The following is an 18,212-nucleotide window of genomic DNA, read 5'->3' on the forward strand; positions in this document are numbered from 1 at the left end:
ATACCAGGTAAGATCAGTGAAGCTACCAAATCGAAGCCCATGCCAATGAGCAGTGCTGAGGGCATTTTCTAAATTCTACAATGAACCCTACAAAACTGGTGCTAGGGATTCAGGCTTTCATAATTTTCATAATTAGCCTTGTCACGATCACTATTTACAACCCGAGATAAGTACATAAAATGTGACACCAAAATGACTGATTTCAATTTAGAATACTAATCTAGGCTGGAAAACAGCAGCAGGGGTGGGCAGGCGCAGGGTGGGAGGATTCATGGAGGCTTAAAGCAAAACAACGCACACACGCAAATACAATGTAATATCTATAGAAAATAAATGAAGACTTACACTAAGGTTGAGATATTAATAGCAGCAACAGAACAAAAAATACATTGAGCTTTTCAGTTAAGGCTGCAATCCTATACACACTTACATGGGCGAAAGTCTGATTGAAACCAATAGACTTACTTCTAAGTAGGCATTCATAGAATTGATTGCACTATAAAGCCAAAACCCTTAAACATTACAATACACTGGTAGGCCGTGATTCACATCAAAATCAAGCTAACCTCTCAGCTGTCATCTAGGGATCCCCAGCTGACAAAAAACAAAGGCAATATTCCTCAGGAAGATTACTTATTGTGAATCTCTCCCAGCCAGCCTCCTGGGCTTCATCTGCCTTTCTCCAGAGGTTGAACAGAATATGTGGTCAGAATAGTGACCATAAATTTTGCTCCTTAACTCCACTTCTACAGTACAAGGCCAAAGCATGGCTTCCCGCCCGCCGCCCATTTCTTTTTTTAAAAGGAAGCTGGGAATGCTAATGGGCAACCAGGCCCTGGGGAACATGCTTAAAATCTGGTGAATACCCAGAAATCCAGGGGAGTTGGCAACCTTACACCAACCATGGTTAAGAAAGTCTAACTATCGTCTGGCATGATGCCTATAGTTTGCAACCAGTCAGCAAATTAGAATCTAAAGCTATGGATTCAAAAATCATGTGGCTGTTGCTACATGTCTGCACCTTGCACTATAGCAACAATAGTGCTGAGCAGATGGGAAATGAAAGGAAACAAGTAGCACTCAAGTAAACCAAAGTTGGATTCTAAACTGCTTAGTGCAAACTGTGGTCTGGTACAATAGCTGAATTGAACCAGAATCTAATCCAAGGGTTGAATCAGATATCACATTGAACCTCTGTTAAAGCCAGGCTTTATGCAGTGTCCCCGAGTCTTGAAGATGCAAATTCCCTTTCCATCTCTGCACAAGTGTCTACTTCCTATCTAGGTTTTTAAAAAAACCAAGACTGGTTGTGATAGCTGAACCAGCCAACCTTGGCTTCTCTCCTACTTGCTTCAATATTGCCCTGAGCCATTTTTGGAAGGGTGGTATATAAATCCAATAAACGAACAAACCAAGATCTGTAACATACTTCAAACCTCCTTGGGTACAAATCTCAGGTTATTTGAAGCAAATAGGTTAGAGTGAGCCAAGAGTGGTTGATTCATAAGTAATGACCAGTTTTGGTTTATTTTCACCTAGATAAATAGAAGAGCATGTATTCCCAAGGGATGTCATGCAGAGCCTGCCTTTAACCAAGGTTCCATGTGATGTCTAAAGATGCTTTAGATCTATTCACTTGCTTATCCAGGGAGTATCAAAACAGATAGCTCACATTTGGTAGACATATATTTATATTTATTTATTTATTTATAGAACTCATATAGAACTCAAACTTCTATATAGTTATATAGAACTCACATTTGGTAGACATATATTTATATTTATATTTATTTATTTATAGAACTCATATAGAACTCAAACTTTCATCTCTGGACAGTTAACAATTAAAACACATATAAAAGTTAAAACAAATCAACAGTTTAGAAACAACCATAAAATTAAAACGGACAATTTTTAAAAGCTGAGAACTCTTGGTTGAATAGATGGGTTTTCAGGTGTTTTTTTAAAAAGTTGCCAGAAATGGGAAGGTTATATTTCAGCAGGGAGCACATTCTACAATCTCGGGGCAGCGACTGAGAAGACCCGTCTCTGTGTAGCCACCAAACAAGTTGGCGGTAACTGGAGACGGACCTCCTCAGATGACCTCAGTGGCCGGTGGGGCTCGTAGTGGGTCTTTTAAATAGACCCACACATATATGGACCCTTATATAGACCCACACATCCTGATTGTTAGACTTCACTTACCAGGCAGACAGTTTCTGGAGCAGGGGCTTCTCTGTAGAACTGAATTGGTTGGAGGGGTCATATGGGATTGACTGGGCTGCTGTGGCATCAACCTTAACCTAATTTGTATAGTTTTAGTCACAGCAAATGTGAATCTTGTCTGGTTCTAAATACCACAGGCAGTTAGTTGTACAATCCATAAATGGATTTTGGAAATTTGAAACAAAACACAGCATAAACTGAAGAACTAATTTTATTTTTGTTAGTCAATACAGAACTTTTCTCTCTTCAAGCATTTTGAAAATTGAATAGAAAGTTATTCTCAAATACTACGGGAAGTCAATGTAGTTACACACTTGTACATAAGGTAATGTAGCTATGTACTCTTTATAATCATCTGCACTGATAGATTTATAATGTAAATATTGAAGCTTTTAACTCAGCAAGATAAGAATCTGAGGCGTGTCAGCAACTTCCTATTTACAGCAACTTATGAACAATAAATCCTTCCTATATACCTTTAAATCACACAGAGCTCAATCCAGCCAACAGAAAAGTAAACATGCACAGCCTTCCTGTTTTGAGTGCTTAGGCCTATACTCAATCAGATTCAGAGACACCAACAGAGCTTCAGTTCTTTAATTAACAGGGACAGACATGCACAAATTTGACATCACTAAACTCTTTTTAAAAGATCCAAAGAAAATGATGAAAAAGTGCTAAGATATGCCAGTTCTGTTTCACTTCAACACTGTGCAGACTTTGGCATCGCCCTCCTCTTCCTATGTCCTTCAGCATTCACCTCCTTTTACCAGTATCTGGGGTCATGGACAACAGGAAGCAATTGAAGTGCGGAAGAGGAAAACCTCTGTTATTCTTACTGGAGGGGAGGGTTTTGAAGCTTCAGCAAAAGGAGGAAACAACCAATACATCAAAAATCATTTTAATATTTGTATTGTTGTTTAAATGCATTGTATTGTTTTTCAACGTGTTGTAAGCCACCTTGATATTATTTGAATGAAAGGTAGTATATAAACCTAACAACAAACAAACAAGTCGTTCTAGTAAGAACTAATCTGCCCAATTTCCTTTCACTAACTCTACAACTGGGCTACATTTGGTTCAAACCAAGGTCCACAAGTTAGATCTCTTGCACCTCGAATGTTTACGTACCCGCTGTCTTGGATCAGGGTGAATGACATCATTACAAACTACACCATTGAGGTGTCCCTGTGTGTAATTCACCACAACTGTACCAAATTTGGTCCAAATCGGTTAGACAGTCCTCAACTTGGTGCACTTGTGCCTCAAAAGTTCACGTCTGCCATTTTGGATCAGGGTGGATGACATCATCACAAATTACGGCATTGAGGCGTACCTTTGTGTCTCTACAGCTGTAGCAAATTTGGTTCAAATTGGTTAAGCAGTTCACAAGTTAGCCCATTTGCACCTCAAAATTTTATGTCTGCCATCTTGAATTGGGGTAGATGACACCATCACAAACTACACCATGGAGGTTTCCCTACAACTGTACTCAATTTGCTTCATAATGGTTCAGGCATTGCAAAGTTGATTGGTGGTGGGACACACACACACACACACACACACACACACACACACACACACACACACAGCTGGTGATCTCATAAGCCTACTGGAAAGTAACGAAAAAATCATCCAAGGATTGTGTTAGAAGCAAGAGCCATGTTGTGGGCCAGATTTATTTGTTGTTCAATTTTTATACCACCTTTCATAATGAATCTCAAGGCCATTTACAAAAGTTAAAATATAATACAATTCCATTAAGATCTATGTATTTAATTCTCTAAGGTGTACCCATGGCTAATCCCATGTGTAGCAGCTCTCGTGAGAGTTTGGAGAGCTGCCAGATAGCCATGGGAAGGGCAGGGATAAAAAAATGGCAGTGCCAGTTAACAGCGAAGGCGACAACATGGCGACAGCAGTTGGGTGATGGCTGGGGAAGAAGGAAACAGTGGGTGGGGGGAGGAAGAAGGCGGGGAAGGAAGAAGCTGAGGGGCAGGCGGGGAAAGGAAAAAGCAGGGTGAGGGGAGAGAAGCCGGTGTGCGGGGGAGAAAAAACAATGGCAGGCAGGCAAATGGCAGGCAGGGCCCAGCTAGTTACATCTAAAACCTTAAAATCAGTGAAACAGTAAAAATCATAAAAGACAAACAGGAAAGTTGAGAGACCAGGCAGCCTCTAAGGGGTAAAAACCTGAACAAATAAAGTGGTCTTTAGTTGTTTTTTAAAAACAGCCACAGATTTCAAGGAGTGGACATTCACTGGGAGAGCTTTCCAGAGCCTGGGGGCAACTACAGAGAAGGCCCTGTCCCATGTACCTGACAATCTAGCCTCTCTCAACATCAGCATATGGAGCAAAGGCCCCTCTGACAATCTTGTTGGGCAGGAGGAAACTCTTGGGAGTAGGCGGTCCTTCAGGTATCCAGGGCCCAAACTGTTAAGGGCTTTAAAGGTAATAACCACTACTTGTATTTGGATCTGGAAACAAATTGGCAACCAGTGCAGCTCTTTCAGAATAGATTTAATGGGCTCTGAACGAGCAGTTCCAGAGAGAAACCTGGCAGCTGCATTCTGCACTAACGGACATTTCCAAATATTCTTCAAGGGCAGCTCCATGTAGAGTGCATTGCAGTAATCCAGCCACGATGTGACTAAGACGTTTTATTTAAAACATTCAATATTGCCTTTCAAACAATTCCCAGGGCCATTTAGAATTTAAAACATACATAATATACAGCAATTAAAACTGGTAGCTAAAATCTAAAACCCTTAAAGGGCCAAGAGGAATTAAAAAAAGAGAGAGAGAGAGAGAGAGAGAGAGAACCCCTTGAGACTGGATCTTGCCCCCCCCCCGCCACAATCTAGCCTAATCTAAAATCTTGACTATGGTACAGCTCTCTGTCTGTGAAAATCAAATACTTTGCGCTATAGTAGTGGAATTCCAGACACATTCTGGCATTGAATTATTATTGCAGGGCTAAGAAAATTCCTAGGGTCAAAAAAGTATTGAAAGATATTGAGGAGGAGGAGTGACACAGAAATATAGAAATTGAGGGAGGAACTCAAAAAAGACATTTGACGGATTGGAAATATCAGGAGAAAGCTGAAGGATTAGATAAAGAGATGACCAAACAATTTGAAAATCTTAAAAATATGACATTTCAGAAGTTCCAAATGGATTATGAAACGAATCAGGTTTATAAGTGGCAAAATAAAGGAACAAAGATGCATGACAAGAAGAGAGTCTCTTTTGATTTGACAGCAGATATTAAGATTGCAACCTTAAAATGTGGCAGTTCTACTAAGTCAACGGCTGACATACTGCATAGTGAGCCAGCATGGTGTAGTGGTTAGAGTGCTGGACTAGGACCAGGGAGACCCGAGTTCAAATCCCCATTCAGCCATGAAACTAGCTGGGTGACTCTGGGCCAGTCACGCATCTCTCAGTCTAACCTACTTCATAGGGTTATTGTGAAAGAGAAACTCAAGTACGTAGTACACCGCTCTGGGCTCCTTGGAGGAAGAGTGGGATATAAATGTAATAATAATAATAATAATAATAGTGTACCACAGGTAGTTCTCTCCTGCTGCAGGCATCTACAACAATGCCAGCACTGATGTCTAAGAGTGCTCTTGTGCTAATGTGTAAAATTCCCACATGCCAAACCTAGTCAGGGATGGCCTAGCTGAGTGTTCATTACATCTTTTTGAACAAATAATGTATCTTGCTAACATTAATTTTTTTTAAAAATGTAGCAAGGCAACAAGATTTCTCCCTTGAGTTGCCAGCAGAGATGAGATAGAGGAAAGATTCCAAGCAACAGACTGTACATTCAACTTCCAGTTAGACTGAAATAAGGCCAACAATAGGCCAGCTGGGTGTATTAGGGACTTGGATCTGCTCAGCTGCTGTCTCATGGTCTTTATACAGCCACTTTAATCAAACTGCACATATACCACATAAAGAGACCAAGGGCATTTGGGAGGTAGTGGTCAGATACTGAGGTCTGCACAGAGGCCAGGGCAGAAACTTGATCAGAGGCTAGGGAGGTGCACAGACACTGAACCTGTGTCTGTTCTCTGAGTAAAACTTTCTAGGGACTGAGTTACAATATAATATTTACAAGATAATATTAATACAAACACTGATAAATGGTCAGTGTATCATCTAGTTCAAGATTCCCCCACCTCTTTGCTTGTAAAGAGGAATCGTCGCTGCTGGACTCCCCTTTACAAGCATAGCCCCTCAAGCCTGAACTGGTCCACCACAGACCGGGCTCGGTTCAATTGAAGACCAGACCACCTCCAGTCTGGTTTGCAGCGAACTGGTTCAGGATTGGTTTGTGCACGCTGAACTGCATAGGACCAGAAGCTCAGTCGAACCAGGCCTTCCAAATGAGACATGTTATTGGAGTTTGACTTCATTCATAGAAATAAAGAACAAAAAACTACCACACAAAGACACAACACTTTCTAGGCTGCTGTTTTCTTGAAAATCCAGTTTCAGACTGAGAAGAAAAGTTGTGGTTGCTTCTAGTCTGCATTCATTCTTTTTGTTAAATTGCTGGTGGCAATTCGGTTTACTGCTGTCCTGTGGAACTTGGCACCTTGGAAAAGAGAAGAGAGACTGTCATTTCCCCGATTTCTTCTCAACTGCACTGGAAATTGGATTACATGTTCGGCCAGAATTCCTGTAATGTTGCATGGAACTTTTCAATCCGTGATGAATGTGAATGAGACGTTTCTGTAACTCCCTATCTATCAAGTCCCACCCCTTTCCACTGCTGTGTCTCCATTTATCACCCCCAAAGATTTCAAGGTGGCACACTAGGAAGGGAATACTTCTATTGCCTCCTGCATCACTTTCTTCTGGGGATCGGGTGCAGGTGTTGACCTCTCTTGCCCAAAACAGCTCTTACCTTGGCTGGGGCTACAGACTATGCCTGCTTTGCATAGAAATGGCCCCAGGCATGTGAAGATGATGATACTAGCATCACTATAACACCACACAGGTTTCTGTTTCCTAGCAGCCTAGTGCATCTATTCTGCCTTACACATAGTAGCTGCTATATAAATGATAAATAGCTGAAATTAGACAAAAGGAGCCCAAGGTAAGCCTAGGCATGTGACCTTAAGTTGTAGCTCTGGGGGCAGTAGCAGCACAGGCTGTACAGAAAGGGCCTGGGCTGTGTGCCAGACCCTGATTATAATTTGACAAAGAGAGCCTCAACTCATACATTTGCAACGATGCTGTGCATTTATTATTGTATCAACCCTGGTTCTGGACCACCTTTCAATTGCAGATGTCAACATGCAATCCTCTGAGCGGGGATGGAGGGGAGAGCCTCACCCCTAAAGACCTGCAGGTCATATCCATTTACCCCACTTTTTGTGATGGGAAACAAGAGGGGGAAAAGGAGAAAAAAAATAAAATAGGGGGAGCCAGGCAGATCTATAGACTTCCCTTCTCAAGAGTTAACAGAAAAGAGATAACATTCACTTACTCTGTTTCCAAGCATGTTCTGCAGCTTGTGGGGCTGTCAACATGGCAAAAGGATGCAGTGAGAGATTACAAGGATGAATCCAGGGGCCCTACAAAGCCAAGGCAAAATTGCAGGTTAAATGATTATCGCACAGAATGGTTCCTTTATTCTGTCTAATAAAACCTAATCATCTGGTAGGTTTGCAAATAAGTACTAATCATCTAATCATTGTAGGTTTGCAAACAAGTACTAATAATCTGCAGTAGCAAAAAAGTGCTTAGGATGGGGCGGACAATGTATGTGTCACTAAAATATGCTAATATGGATATTATTGCAAGTAGAAACCTCAATGCCAATGTTTTGTATCAAAACAAGAGTAGATGACTGTAAATCCCTTGAAAGGGTAAAGTGTGCCGTCGAATCAGTGTCAACTCTTGGTGATCACAGAGCCCTGTGGTTGTCTTTGGTAGAATACAGGAAGGGTTTACCATTGCCTCCTCCCCTGCAGAATAAGATGATGCCTCCCAGCATCTTCCTATATCACTGCTGCCCAATATAGGTGTTTCCCATAGTCTTGGAAACATACCAGCAGGGATTCAATAAATCGATAAGACTTGTGTTTTGGGTGGTATAGAAAAATGTGTTAAATTAATAATAAATCAGTGACCTCAGTATGAGGCTGGATGGATGCTGCTATTATATAAGGACATGCCACAATCAGGGAGAAACATTAAGCTTTTGAACTAAGAGTTTTGAGCAGTCTAATTCCCATTCTGCTAGGATGTCTGACCATCTCCAAAAGGAAGATTCTAATTAACACCTGGCTGCACCTCTTTCCATGTCAGATTTGCAAACTTCTTCCCTGTAAAGGAGAAGCCAGCTTTTGGTGTGTCAGACAGTAGGAGGGGGAGAGGACTGCTTGCACCAGCCACTTCCGGGACGATGCTGACTGGGGCTGCAAGGAGGTACACAACAGCCCTGCACGAGTGGTTTTGGTGCCAGCAGAGGAAACGTGGGGGGGAGGGGGATAAGGGCACCCTCCCTACTCCCTAGAGGTGATCCCCCTGCTGCTGAATCGGTCCAAACTCCAGATCTCCAAACTAGTTCAGCAGTCCGGAAAAGGACCGCTGAACCGGTTCGTGCATATCCCTAATGTCATCCACTCCAATTCAAGATAGTGGACACATGAACATTTGAGGCACAAGTGGGCTAACTTGTGAACTGCCTAACCGATCTGAACCAAATTTAGTCGAGTTGTAGGGATAGTGAAAGGTAAGTGTAAATTAGTTCTTACTAGAACTTGTTTTAAACTTGACCTGTTCTGCTTTCTCTATGTACCTGCTCTGGCTTACACGCTCTCTAAGGGGTTTTGAGCTTGAAGCACTTGGCTTTGTTTTGAGTTCATCCTGTTTCTAAATAGAACAGGGAAGGTTTTTAAGTGATTTTTCTCTCATGCAACTTTACAGAGGAATTTTAACGAAATTGGGGGCGGTCCTGGGCAGGAAAACTTTTCTCAGTTCACCACACTGTCATTCCCTCAATTGTTGCAGATAAGCAGAGAACTGTCCAGCGTACTTCTCACTATGAGAGCCTCTGCTGTGTAGAAAAAGCGTTGAGCATCATGTGTAGGGCTGCCAAGCGTAATGAATTTTAAAAAGGATAGAAGGCTGGGCTGAAAGTACAAATGCAGTCGGGCTGGGGAAGATTTGCAAGTCTCATTTCCTCAATGACTTACAATGATGCTCGATAAGTAAGTGCCACCAAAGGGCACTTAACTGAGCTGATACCATGTTCCATATATTCTAAGCATCTGCTGGTGTCAAGCTCTGTGCAAAGCTGATTCTCCCTTTTCATTGCTCTTTCCCTTTTCTGCATTTTAGCCTGGGGAATAGTTCAGTTCAGTGTATACAGCAGAGAAAAAAGAACCATAAATTCCCCCCTTAGGACAATGAGCTCCCAGAAGTTCAATTACATAAATACAGAAAGCTTTCATATATGTATGCTAGCCTTAAACAGGCACTTTGCTCATTTCTTCAGGTCCCCTATGAGGGAAAAGATAGATAAACAAAATCCTTTGTGCGAAAAATTCAACTGAAAGTGCAATGAGGTCATACCCCACTGCATACTAATCCATAAAAAGGAGAAAACTACTATCAAGATCTGAAGGTATATGTCAAAGAATTAATAAACATGATATAATGATCTCTCTCCCTCTCCCACACACACGGATTTCAGTTATTTCTAGGCTGTGAAACATAAATTGCAATTATCTGTATTTTAGCTGTACTTATTGAAGTCGTATTAAGCCAGGGGTGCACAACTTAATGGCCCAGTGGGCTAAAACTAACCATGACTTGGTGCACAGTGACAGAGGTCAGTTTAAAATTTTAAAAAAAAATCTTAGTGGTCATCACTACATCCTGTGGCAGGGAATTCCATAGATTAATTATGTGCTGTGTGAAAGAGTACTTCCTTTTGTTGGTGCTAAATTTCTTGGCCTTCAGTTTCATGGGATGACCTCTGGTTCTAGTATTGTCAGAGAGGGAGAAAAATTTATCTGTCCACCCTCTCGCATCCGTGCATAATTTTATACATGTCTATCATGTCTCCGCATAGTTGCCTCTATTCCAAATTAAAAAGCCCCAGGTGTTGTAGCCTTGCACACACACCGCATACATCATTTGACGTATGCGGCATGTGCGCCACCAACGGCGGCGGCGTGTGCGCTGCGTGCATACGCCCACCACCAGCTTCTACTTCTTGGAACTTTGGGAGCTCTTTCAGCCGTTTCAGGCAACGACAGGGGCAGGGGCAGCAGGGAGGAAGTCTGCCGCCCCAAAAATGTTTTAACCAAGTCCAGCGCCGGAGGGGGAAGAGCGGCGGGGGCGGGTAAGTACTACCCCCCCCCGGCTCTTAAAGCCACACTCCTCCAAGTGCCGGACCAGCCGAATTCCGGACCGGTCCGGAGGCCTTTTGCATGGCTCCGGACCGGTCCGTGCACACTCCTAACGAAATGATCTGACTCAGTTTAAGGCAGCTTCCTATGTTTCTATGATATAACAAGCGATAAGTTCATTAAACCTGTAAGAGGTGCAGGATAGCTGGATAAGACCTAATATTTGATAGACAAGGGCCTGCAGAGGCAGAGAAAGCAAGTTTGTCACTAATAGGTCTACAACAGTGACAAGTTAAGAGGAAATTTGCAACTTACTTTTGCAGAGGTCTGGCTGTGGGTTGCAGAAGGTCCAGTGTTATAAATCCCAAAGACATCTTCAATAGGAATACTATTCTGCAGAAACAATCCTCCTGGTTAGTTGTAGTTATTAATCTTTCTTCTTTTTTAGGGTCATCAAGTCTAATGGGCAGGGGAAGGATGGAAAGCTTAAGTCTTTCCCCAAATCCCATTCCACATTGCCTCAGGCAAATCAAAGGGCAGCCCGCCCACCCGCCTCCCAAGCTGAATATGGTATCCAAGCCCTGAAGAGGTGGTTAGGGGTTGTTTCTCCCACCCCCACCCCAGACTGAGACTGAATTCAAGGTCAGAGTGGAGAAAAAGGCATTGCTCTGAATGCTCATCCTCCCTCCTTTCTACTTCTGAATGGCCATGGGGGAAGGGAAAACATTGCAAATATGACATCTTCCCCCACAAAAGCATGGTCTCCAAGTTCAACAAGACATGCACACAGGGATTGCCTATTATGCTGGAAGCTACACCTGCCTAGTATGAACAGGAAGAAAGTTTTGTCCCCGCCTAAGTGTGCCCCAATGGCAACCCAATTACTTTGCCTCACAGAATATAATGGGCACCATTGATAACCCATTTACAGTGGTCCCTCGACTTACGAAGCACTCGACATCCGAAGATTTCGACATACGAACGACAAAAAATACTGGAAGTCGTTGCCGGTTTAGATGCGGCTTCCTCGACCTACGAATTTTTAGATGCGGTTTCCTCGACTTACGAGTGTTTCCGGACCTCCATGGATGCGCTTTTCGACTTACGAAAATTCCGACCTACGAACGTGCGTTCGGATCGGATTATCTTCGTAAGTCGAGGGACCACTGTATTATTAACTGCCTGGTCCTGCTGCCTTGGGTCTGTCTCTTGAGCCCATTCAAACATTACATTGAATGTACATTCAGGTGTCTGTACACAGATGCATGTTTCTGAGCCAGTTTAAACTAACTGCAGCTAACTCTAACCCCTAACACGCAATCATGCCGGGGCTGCTGTAAGAACATGTTTGCTCTGATGTCATTAAAGGATGTGTTGATGCATTCTCGGCACATCCTTAACTTGCATGTAAGGAGAGATAATCTGAATTGACCCTCTACATGCCCTGCTGCTGCACCAGCACCATGGATTCAGGAGTGAATTGTTTTGTTTCCCTTCTGCTCAAAAATTTTGTTTCCCTTCAGCTTCAAAAATTCATTGCTGAATCCTGATGAGAAGGGAAACAAAACAAGGAGTCAGTTTGTGACTCCTAAATGGACAAACTGCTTCGGACTGTGCGCCCTACAACCTGTTATCTTGACCCTTGCCCAACTTAGCTTATCTCATCTGATAATTATATTATCAGAGAGGGTCTGGTAAATATTATAAATGCTTCTCTGAGGGAGGGCAGGATACCTCCTTGTCTTAAGGAAGCTATTATCCGAACACTTCTGGGGGAAAAAAAAACTGCACTGAATCCCTCAGAGTTAACTACAGACCCGTTTCTAATCTTCTATGGCTGGGCAAGGTGGTTGAGTGGGTGGTGGCGTCTCAGCTCCAGACAGTTTTGGATGATGCAGAATATCTAGACCCATTTCAAACTGGCTTTCGTGTGGGCTATGGGGTTGAGACTGCCTTGGTTGGCCTACTGGATGAACTCCAACTGGCTATCGACAGAGGCAGTGTGACTCTGCTGATCCTGGTGGATCTCCCTGTGGCTTTTGATACCATTGGCCATGGTATCCTTCTGGACCGTCTAGGAGGTGGGATTGGGTGGCCCTGTTTTACAGTGGTTCTGCTCCTACCTCTCTGGCCGATTCCAGATGGTGTCGCTTGGCAACTGTTGTTCCACTAAGCGAGAACTGAAGTGTGGAGTTTCACAAGTTCCCCCAATACTCTTTAACATCCACATGAAACCGCTGGGAGAGATCAGGAGGTTTGGTGCTGGGTGTTATCAATATGCTGGTGACATCAAGATCTACTTCTCCATGCCGACCTCATCAGGAAATGACATATCTTCCCAAAATGCCTGCCTGGAGGCAGTAATGGGCTGGATGAGGGATAACAAACTGAAGTTGAATCCAAATAAGATGGAGATACTGATGTGGGGGGCTGGACGGGAAAGATGGTTTAGATCTACCTGTTCTGGATGGGGTTATACTCCCCCTGAAAGATCAGGTACATAGTTTGGAAGTGCTCCTGTACCCAAAGCTCTCCCTGGTTTCTCAGGTTGAGGCAGTAGCCAGGAGCGCCATTTATCAGCTTTGGCTGATATGTCAGCTATGTCAAGGCGAATATGCTGGTAACCTAAAGGCTTTACTATTGTAATGCACTTTATGTGGGGCTGCCTTTGTATGTAGTCTGGAAACTACAACTGGTACAGAATGCGGCAGCCAGATTGGTCTCTGGGACAACACAAAGGGAACACATAACACCAGTCTTGAAAGAACTGTACTGGCTGCCGATAGGTTACCAGGTGAAATACAAAGTGCTGGTTCTTACCTATAAAGCCCTTAACAGCTTAGGTCCAGGCTATTTAAGAGAGCACCTCCTTTGTCATAAACCCTGCCACCTGTTCCAATTCTCTGGAGAGATCCGGTTATGGATGCCACTGGCTTGTTTGGTGGAGACCCATGACCCTTTCTCTGTGGCTGCCCCAGGGCTTTGGAATATGCTCCCTACGGAAATAAGAGCATCTCCTTCTCTGCTTGTTTTCAGGAAGAACCTCAAGACTCTCCTGCTTTAGCAGGCTTTTAATTAGAATTAATTTTAATACTTTTAAGACTTCTTTAAATATCTGTTTTATTCTATTGTTTTATTATGTATTTTAATTTGTAACTTCTAAATATTTTAAATTTTGCACACCGCCTAGAGATGTACATATCAGATGGTATAGAAATACGATACATAAATAAATAAAATAAATAAAACCCTAAACCACAATTTGCCTTTTGTAGCCTGGAAGCTCAGGCTTTGGTTTGTGTACTTTATTATGGTTAAAAAGAACCACAATTTTGCATTATGTCTTAACCCAGCCAGCGTTAAACATTTGACTAAATTGTGCCTGGTATTTTTTGAGCAGTTGCATCTTTCCTAATTTATATATGAAAACATATTAAAGTTGGAGCAGAAATTTTAGAGCAAAGACAAATAAGCAAACAACATCTTTGTAAAACATTTTTAGCACTGTGAGGTATTGGTGAGCATTATTATTATTATTATTTCTTGTTTACACAGTCAGACAGGTGTTATTGACTGGTTTGTTTTATCCAGACATCGAGTCCTTCCCAAGGACCTGGGATGCCAGAATTTTATTGTCAATTGTTATAGATATCATCGCAAAATATAGGCTGTTCCCAGTAAAGCTGCTTTTTGTAATTGGCTGATGGTGATTTCTGTGGCCCCTATGGTGTTGAGGTGCTCTTCAAGGTCTTTTGGGACTGCACCCAGGGCGCCAATTACCACTGGGATTATTTTGGTCTTTTTCTGCCACAGCCTTTCAATTTCAATTTGTAGATCTTTGTATTTGGTGATTTTTTCTGTTTCTTTTTCTTCTATTCTGCTATCGCCTGGTATTGCTATGTCGATTATTTTGACTTGTTTTTCTTTCTTCTCGACTACAGTGATATCTGGTGTATTGTGTGGCAGATGTTTGTCTGTTTGTAGTCGGAAGTCCCATAATATTTTTACATCTTCATTTTCTACAACTTTTTCAATTTGATGGTCCCACCAATGTTTGGCTACAGGTAGCTTGTATTTTTTGCAGATGTTCCAGTGTATCATCCCTGCTACCTTGTCATGCCTTTGTTTGTAGTCAGTCTGTGCAATCTTTTTACAACAGCTGATTAGGTGGTCCACTGTTTCATCTGCTTCTTTACAAAGGCGGCACTTGCTGTTTGTGGTGGATTTTTTGACTTTTGCTCTTATTGCATTTGTTCTTAGTGCCTGTTCTTGTGCAGCCAGTATTAAACCCTCTGTTTCTTTCTTCAAGTTGCCATTCTTAAGCCATTGCCAGGTCTTGGTGATGTCTGATTTTCCACTTATATTGTGCAAATATTGACCATGCAGGGGCTTATTTCTCCATTTTTCTGCTCGGTTCTTGGCTTGTTCTTTCTTGTAGGCCTGCTTTGTTTCATTGGTGTTGAATAGTTTCTCATTATTGACCATTTGAAGTGCATCTTCTTCACTGTCCTTGATATATTCTTCAAGGCCTCTTTTCTCCTCCTCTACTGTTTGATGGACTTGCAGCATTCCTCTTCCACCTGAGCTGCGAGGGAGGTAGAGCCTATCGACATCACTGCAGGAGTGCAGAGCATGATTGATGGTCATGATTTTCCTGGTCTTACGATCGAGCGTCTCTAGCTCTGCCTGGGTCCAGTCTATTATTCCTGCAGTGTATCTGATAACAGGTATAGCCCAGGTGTTGATGGCCTGTATGGTGTTCCCGCCATTGAGTTTGGACTTGAGGATTTTTCTAACTCTCCTGATGTATTCACTTCCAATTTTTCTTTTAACTTCAGTGTGTGCAATGTTATCAGCCTGGAGAATGCCCAAGTATTTGTAAGGTTCTTTCTCTTCCAGGTTCTTGATGTTGCTTCCATTGGGCAGTTCTATTCCTTCTGTTGTTTTTTTTTAAATTTTCCCTCTGTTCATTATTAATGCAGCACACTTGTCTAGTCCAAACTCCATTGCTATATCGCTACTGAATATACGGACAGTATTTAGCAGTGATTCGATTTCTGACTGGGACTTTCCATACAACTTCAGATCGTCCATGTACAGCAGATGGTTGATTTGACTTGATGTTTTAGATGTTTGGTATCCGAGGCCTGTTTTGTTTCGTATTTGTGAAAGTGGGGTCATGGCGATTACAAACAACAGAGGGGATAGTGAGTCCCCTTGGAAAATGCCTCTTCTAATGCTAACCTGTCCAAGTGTCTCGCCATTGGTTGTTAACTGTGTACTCCACATGCTCATTGCTTTTTAAAATAAATATCAGAATATTTTTGCTGACATCAGTTGTTTCTAAACATTTTAGTATCCATGTGTGAGGCAATGAATCGAAGGCTTTCTTGTAGTCAATCCATGCAACACTTAGATTGGTTTTTCTTCTCTTGCAGTTTTCTAAAATCATTTTGTCAATCAGCAGCTGGTCTTTTGTGCCTCTAGTGTTCGGGCAATTTCCTTTCTGTTCAACTGGAAGCTGTTTGTTAGTTAATAAGTGTTGCATCACTTCATCTGCTATTATTCCAGTTAATAATTTGAACATGGTTGGCAGACAGGTTATCGGTCTATAATTACTTGGAACTGCCCCTTTTGCTGGGTCTTTCATGATGAGATGAGTTTTCCCAGTTGTTAGCCATTGTTCAATATCACCTCCTTGCAAAATGTGATTGAACTGTTTTGATAGTTGTTTATGAAGGCTTGTTAGGTGTTTAAGCCAAAAGCCATGCAGTTCATCGTCGCCTGGCACAGTCCAATTTTTAATTTTCTTTGCTCTGTCACTTATTAATTCTGTTGTTATTATTAGATCTTGCATTTGTTGGTTACATTTTTTGACCTCTTTCATCCAGCCTGCTTTTTTATTATAATCTATTGGATTGTCCCATAATTTCCCCCAGAATTACACTGTTTCTTCTTTATTTGGTGTTTCTATGTTTCTTGCAGTTTCTCCTTCTATGCTTTGGTAGAAACATCTCTGATTCGACTGGAATTGGAGATTCTGCTTGTGTTGTGTAGTTCTGGCTTCATATCTGCTAATCTTCTTTGACACTGCTGTTATTTGCTGCTTTATTATTTCCAGGACTTCTCTAATTTTCCTTGAATCTAGGTGGTATTTTTGGATCAGATACTGTTTGGTGTTTTCATTCTTCAGCTTCTTGTCTTTCATATCTTTCAATTTACTAGCATCTGATCTAAGCCTGGAGATTTTATTTTCTAATCTAATCTTCCATTTAGGTGATGTACTACTTTCTTTTTTTACAGGTCCACTGATCTTATATCCGAGCTCTTGTGTTGTTATTGTTGCTGCACTGTACATTAGTTGGTTTGTTTCTTGCAAATTCTTGGTTGTTATTTCTGCAAGTGCAGCATTGACATCTTTTTATACCCGAGCAAGTTGTTTTTTGGCAACTGTTTTTAGAGCTGGAAGTCGAACACTGGTGGTTGTTTGGTTCATGTTATTTTTTGCTTTAGTTCTTGTTGCTTTTCTGTTAAAATTTGCTTTTCTTGTTGCTTTTCTGTTAATGAGCCCCTGCTGGCGCAGTGGTAAAACTGCCGCCCTGTAACCAGAAGGTTGCAAGTTCGATCCTGACCAGGGGCTCAAGGTTGACTCAGCCTTCCATCCTTCCGAGGTCAGTAAAATGAGTACCCAGAATGTTGGGGGCAATATGCTAAATCATTGTAAAACGCTTAGAGAGCTCCGGCTATAGAGCGGTATATAAATGTAAGTGCTATTGCTATAAGTGCTATAAATGGCATTTGGGTTTTTGAGGTGAAGGCAAAGGGGAGGTTGCCTGGTTCTGATTTTGAAACAGTTCAGCAACAGTGGCATCCTCTATTTCCAACACCTCCTCCACCTGCGCCTGAGCAACTGCTTCAGTTGGTGGTAATTCTTCTTCCATGTCTTGCGCCTGTGTTGCTCTTTGCAGTTCTTCCAGCTCAACTCCTGTGAATACTTTATTTCTTATTATGAATTTTCTCTGGTCTGCTAGCCTTTGTTCTGTTATTTCTGTATCTGGATGCTTCTCTTTCCAAATTTGGTACACTCTTTTTAAATAACCTCTTCTAGTTGGACTAGACTTGTAATAGCAGATCATTATTTCCTTGTTGGCATTTTTCGTATATATTTTTCGGTTAAGCGAGATTTCTTCTAGTAACTTTGCTGTCTCCAGCCCTGGTTGCTCAACTGAAGATCCCGAGTCCTGTTGCCCACTTTCCACCAGATGTCCAGGGACTCCAGCACCTGGCACGGTCCTTGATGACCCGGGCGACAACCGATCCGGTATAGATTTATTAAAGTTACGTCTCACCATATTGTTGATGGGAGAGGCACTCTTTGTCTGGCTCCTCTGGTGAGACCTGTCCAGTATGGTTGGACCTCTGGCATAGCTCTCACCTTCCTAAGAGCACGCAAGCCCCACAACCACGCCAAGGTAGTGCCTCACTGGGGTTGTTGTTGTTGTTATTATTATTATTTCAATTTCTATACCGCTCTTCCAAAAATGGCTTAGGGTGGTTTACACAGAGAAATAAATAAATAAATAAGATAGATCCCTGTCCCCAAAGGGCTC

At 42.1% G+C, this 18,212-nt stretch overlaps 1 protein-coding gene across 5 annotated transcripts in view; it reads right to left on the reverse strand.

Moving 5' to 3' along the window:
- Positions 1-2,419: 2,419 nt before the first annotated feature.
- Positions 2,420-18,212, reverse strand: part of C1H2orf80 (chromosome 1 C2orf80 homolog) — a 33,228-nt gene continuing 17,435 nt past the window's right edge. For 4 of the 5 annotated variants that reach the window (XM_053282799.1, XM_053282802.1, XM_053282800.1 and 1 more), the window contains 3 exons: positions 10,918-10,995; positions 7,728-7,815; positions 2,420-6,830 (listed from right to left, as the gene is read on the reverse strand). In XM_053282799.1, the coding sequence (XP_053138774.1) occupies positions 6,757-6,830; positions 7,728-7,815; positions 10,918-10,995 (240 nt within the window). In that variant the 3' untranslated portion in view covers positions 2,420-6,756. Of the gene's footprint in view, positions 6,831-7,727; positions 7,816-10,917; positions 10,996-12,725; positions 18,079-18,212 lie in introns of those variants that run through there. The other variant, XR_008312918.1, reaches the window with a different exon arrangement.

The sequence above is a fragment of the Hemicordylus capensis genome, chromosome 1, assembly GCF_027244095.1.
Source record: "Hemicordylus capensis ecotype Gifberg chromosome 1, rHemCap1.1.pri, whole genome shotgun sequence".
NCBI classification, from domain to species: domain Eukaryota; kingdom Metazoa; phylum Chordata; class Lepidosauria; order Squamata; family Cordylidae; genus Hemicordylus; species Hemicordylus capensis.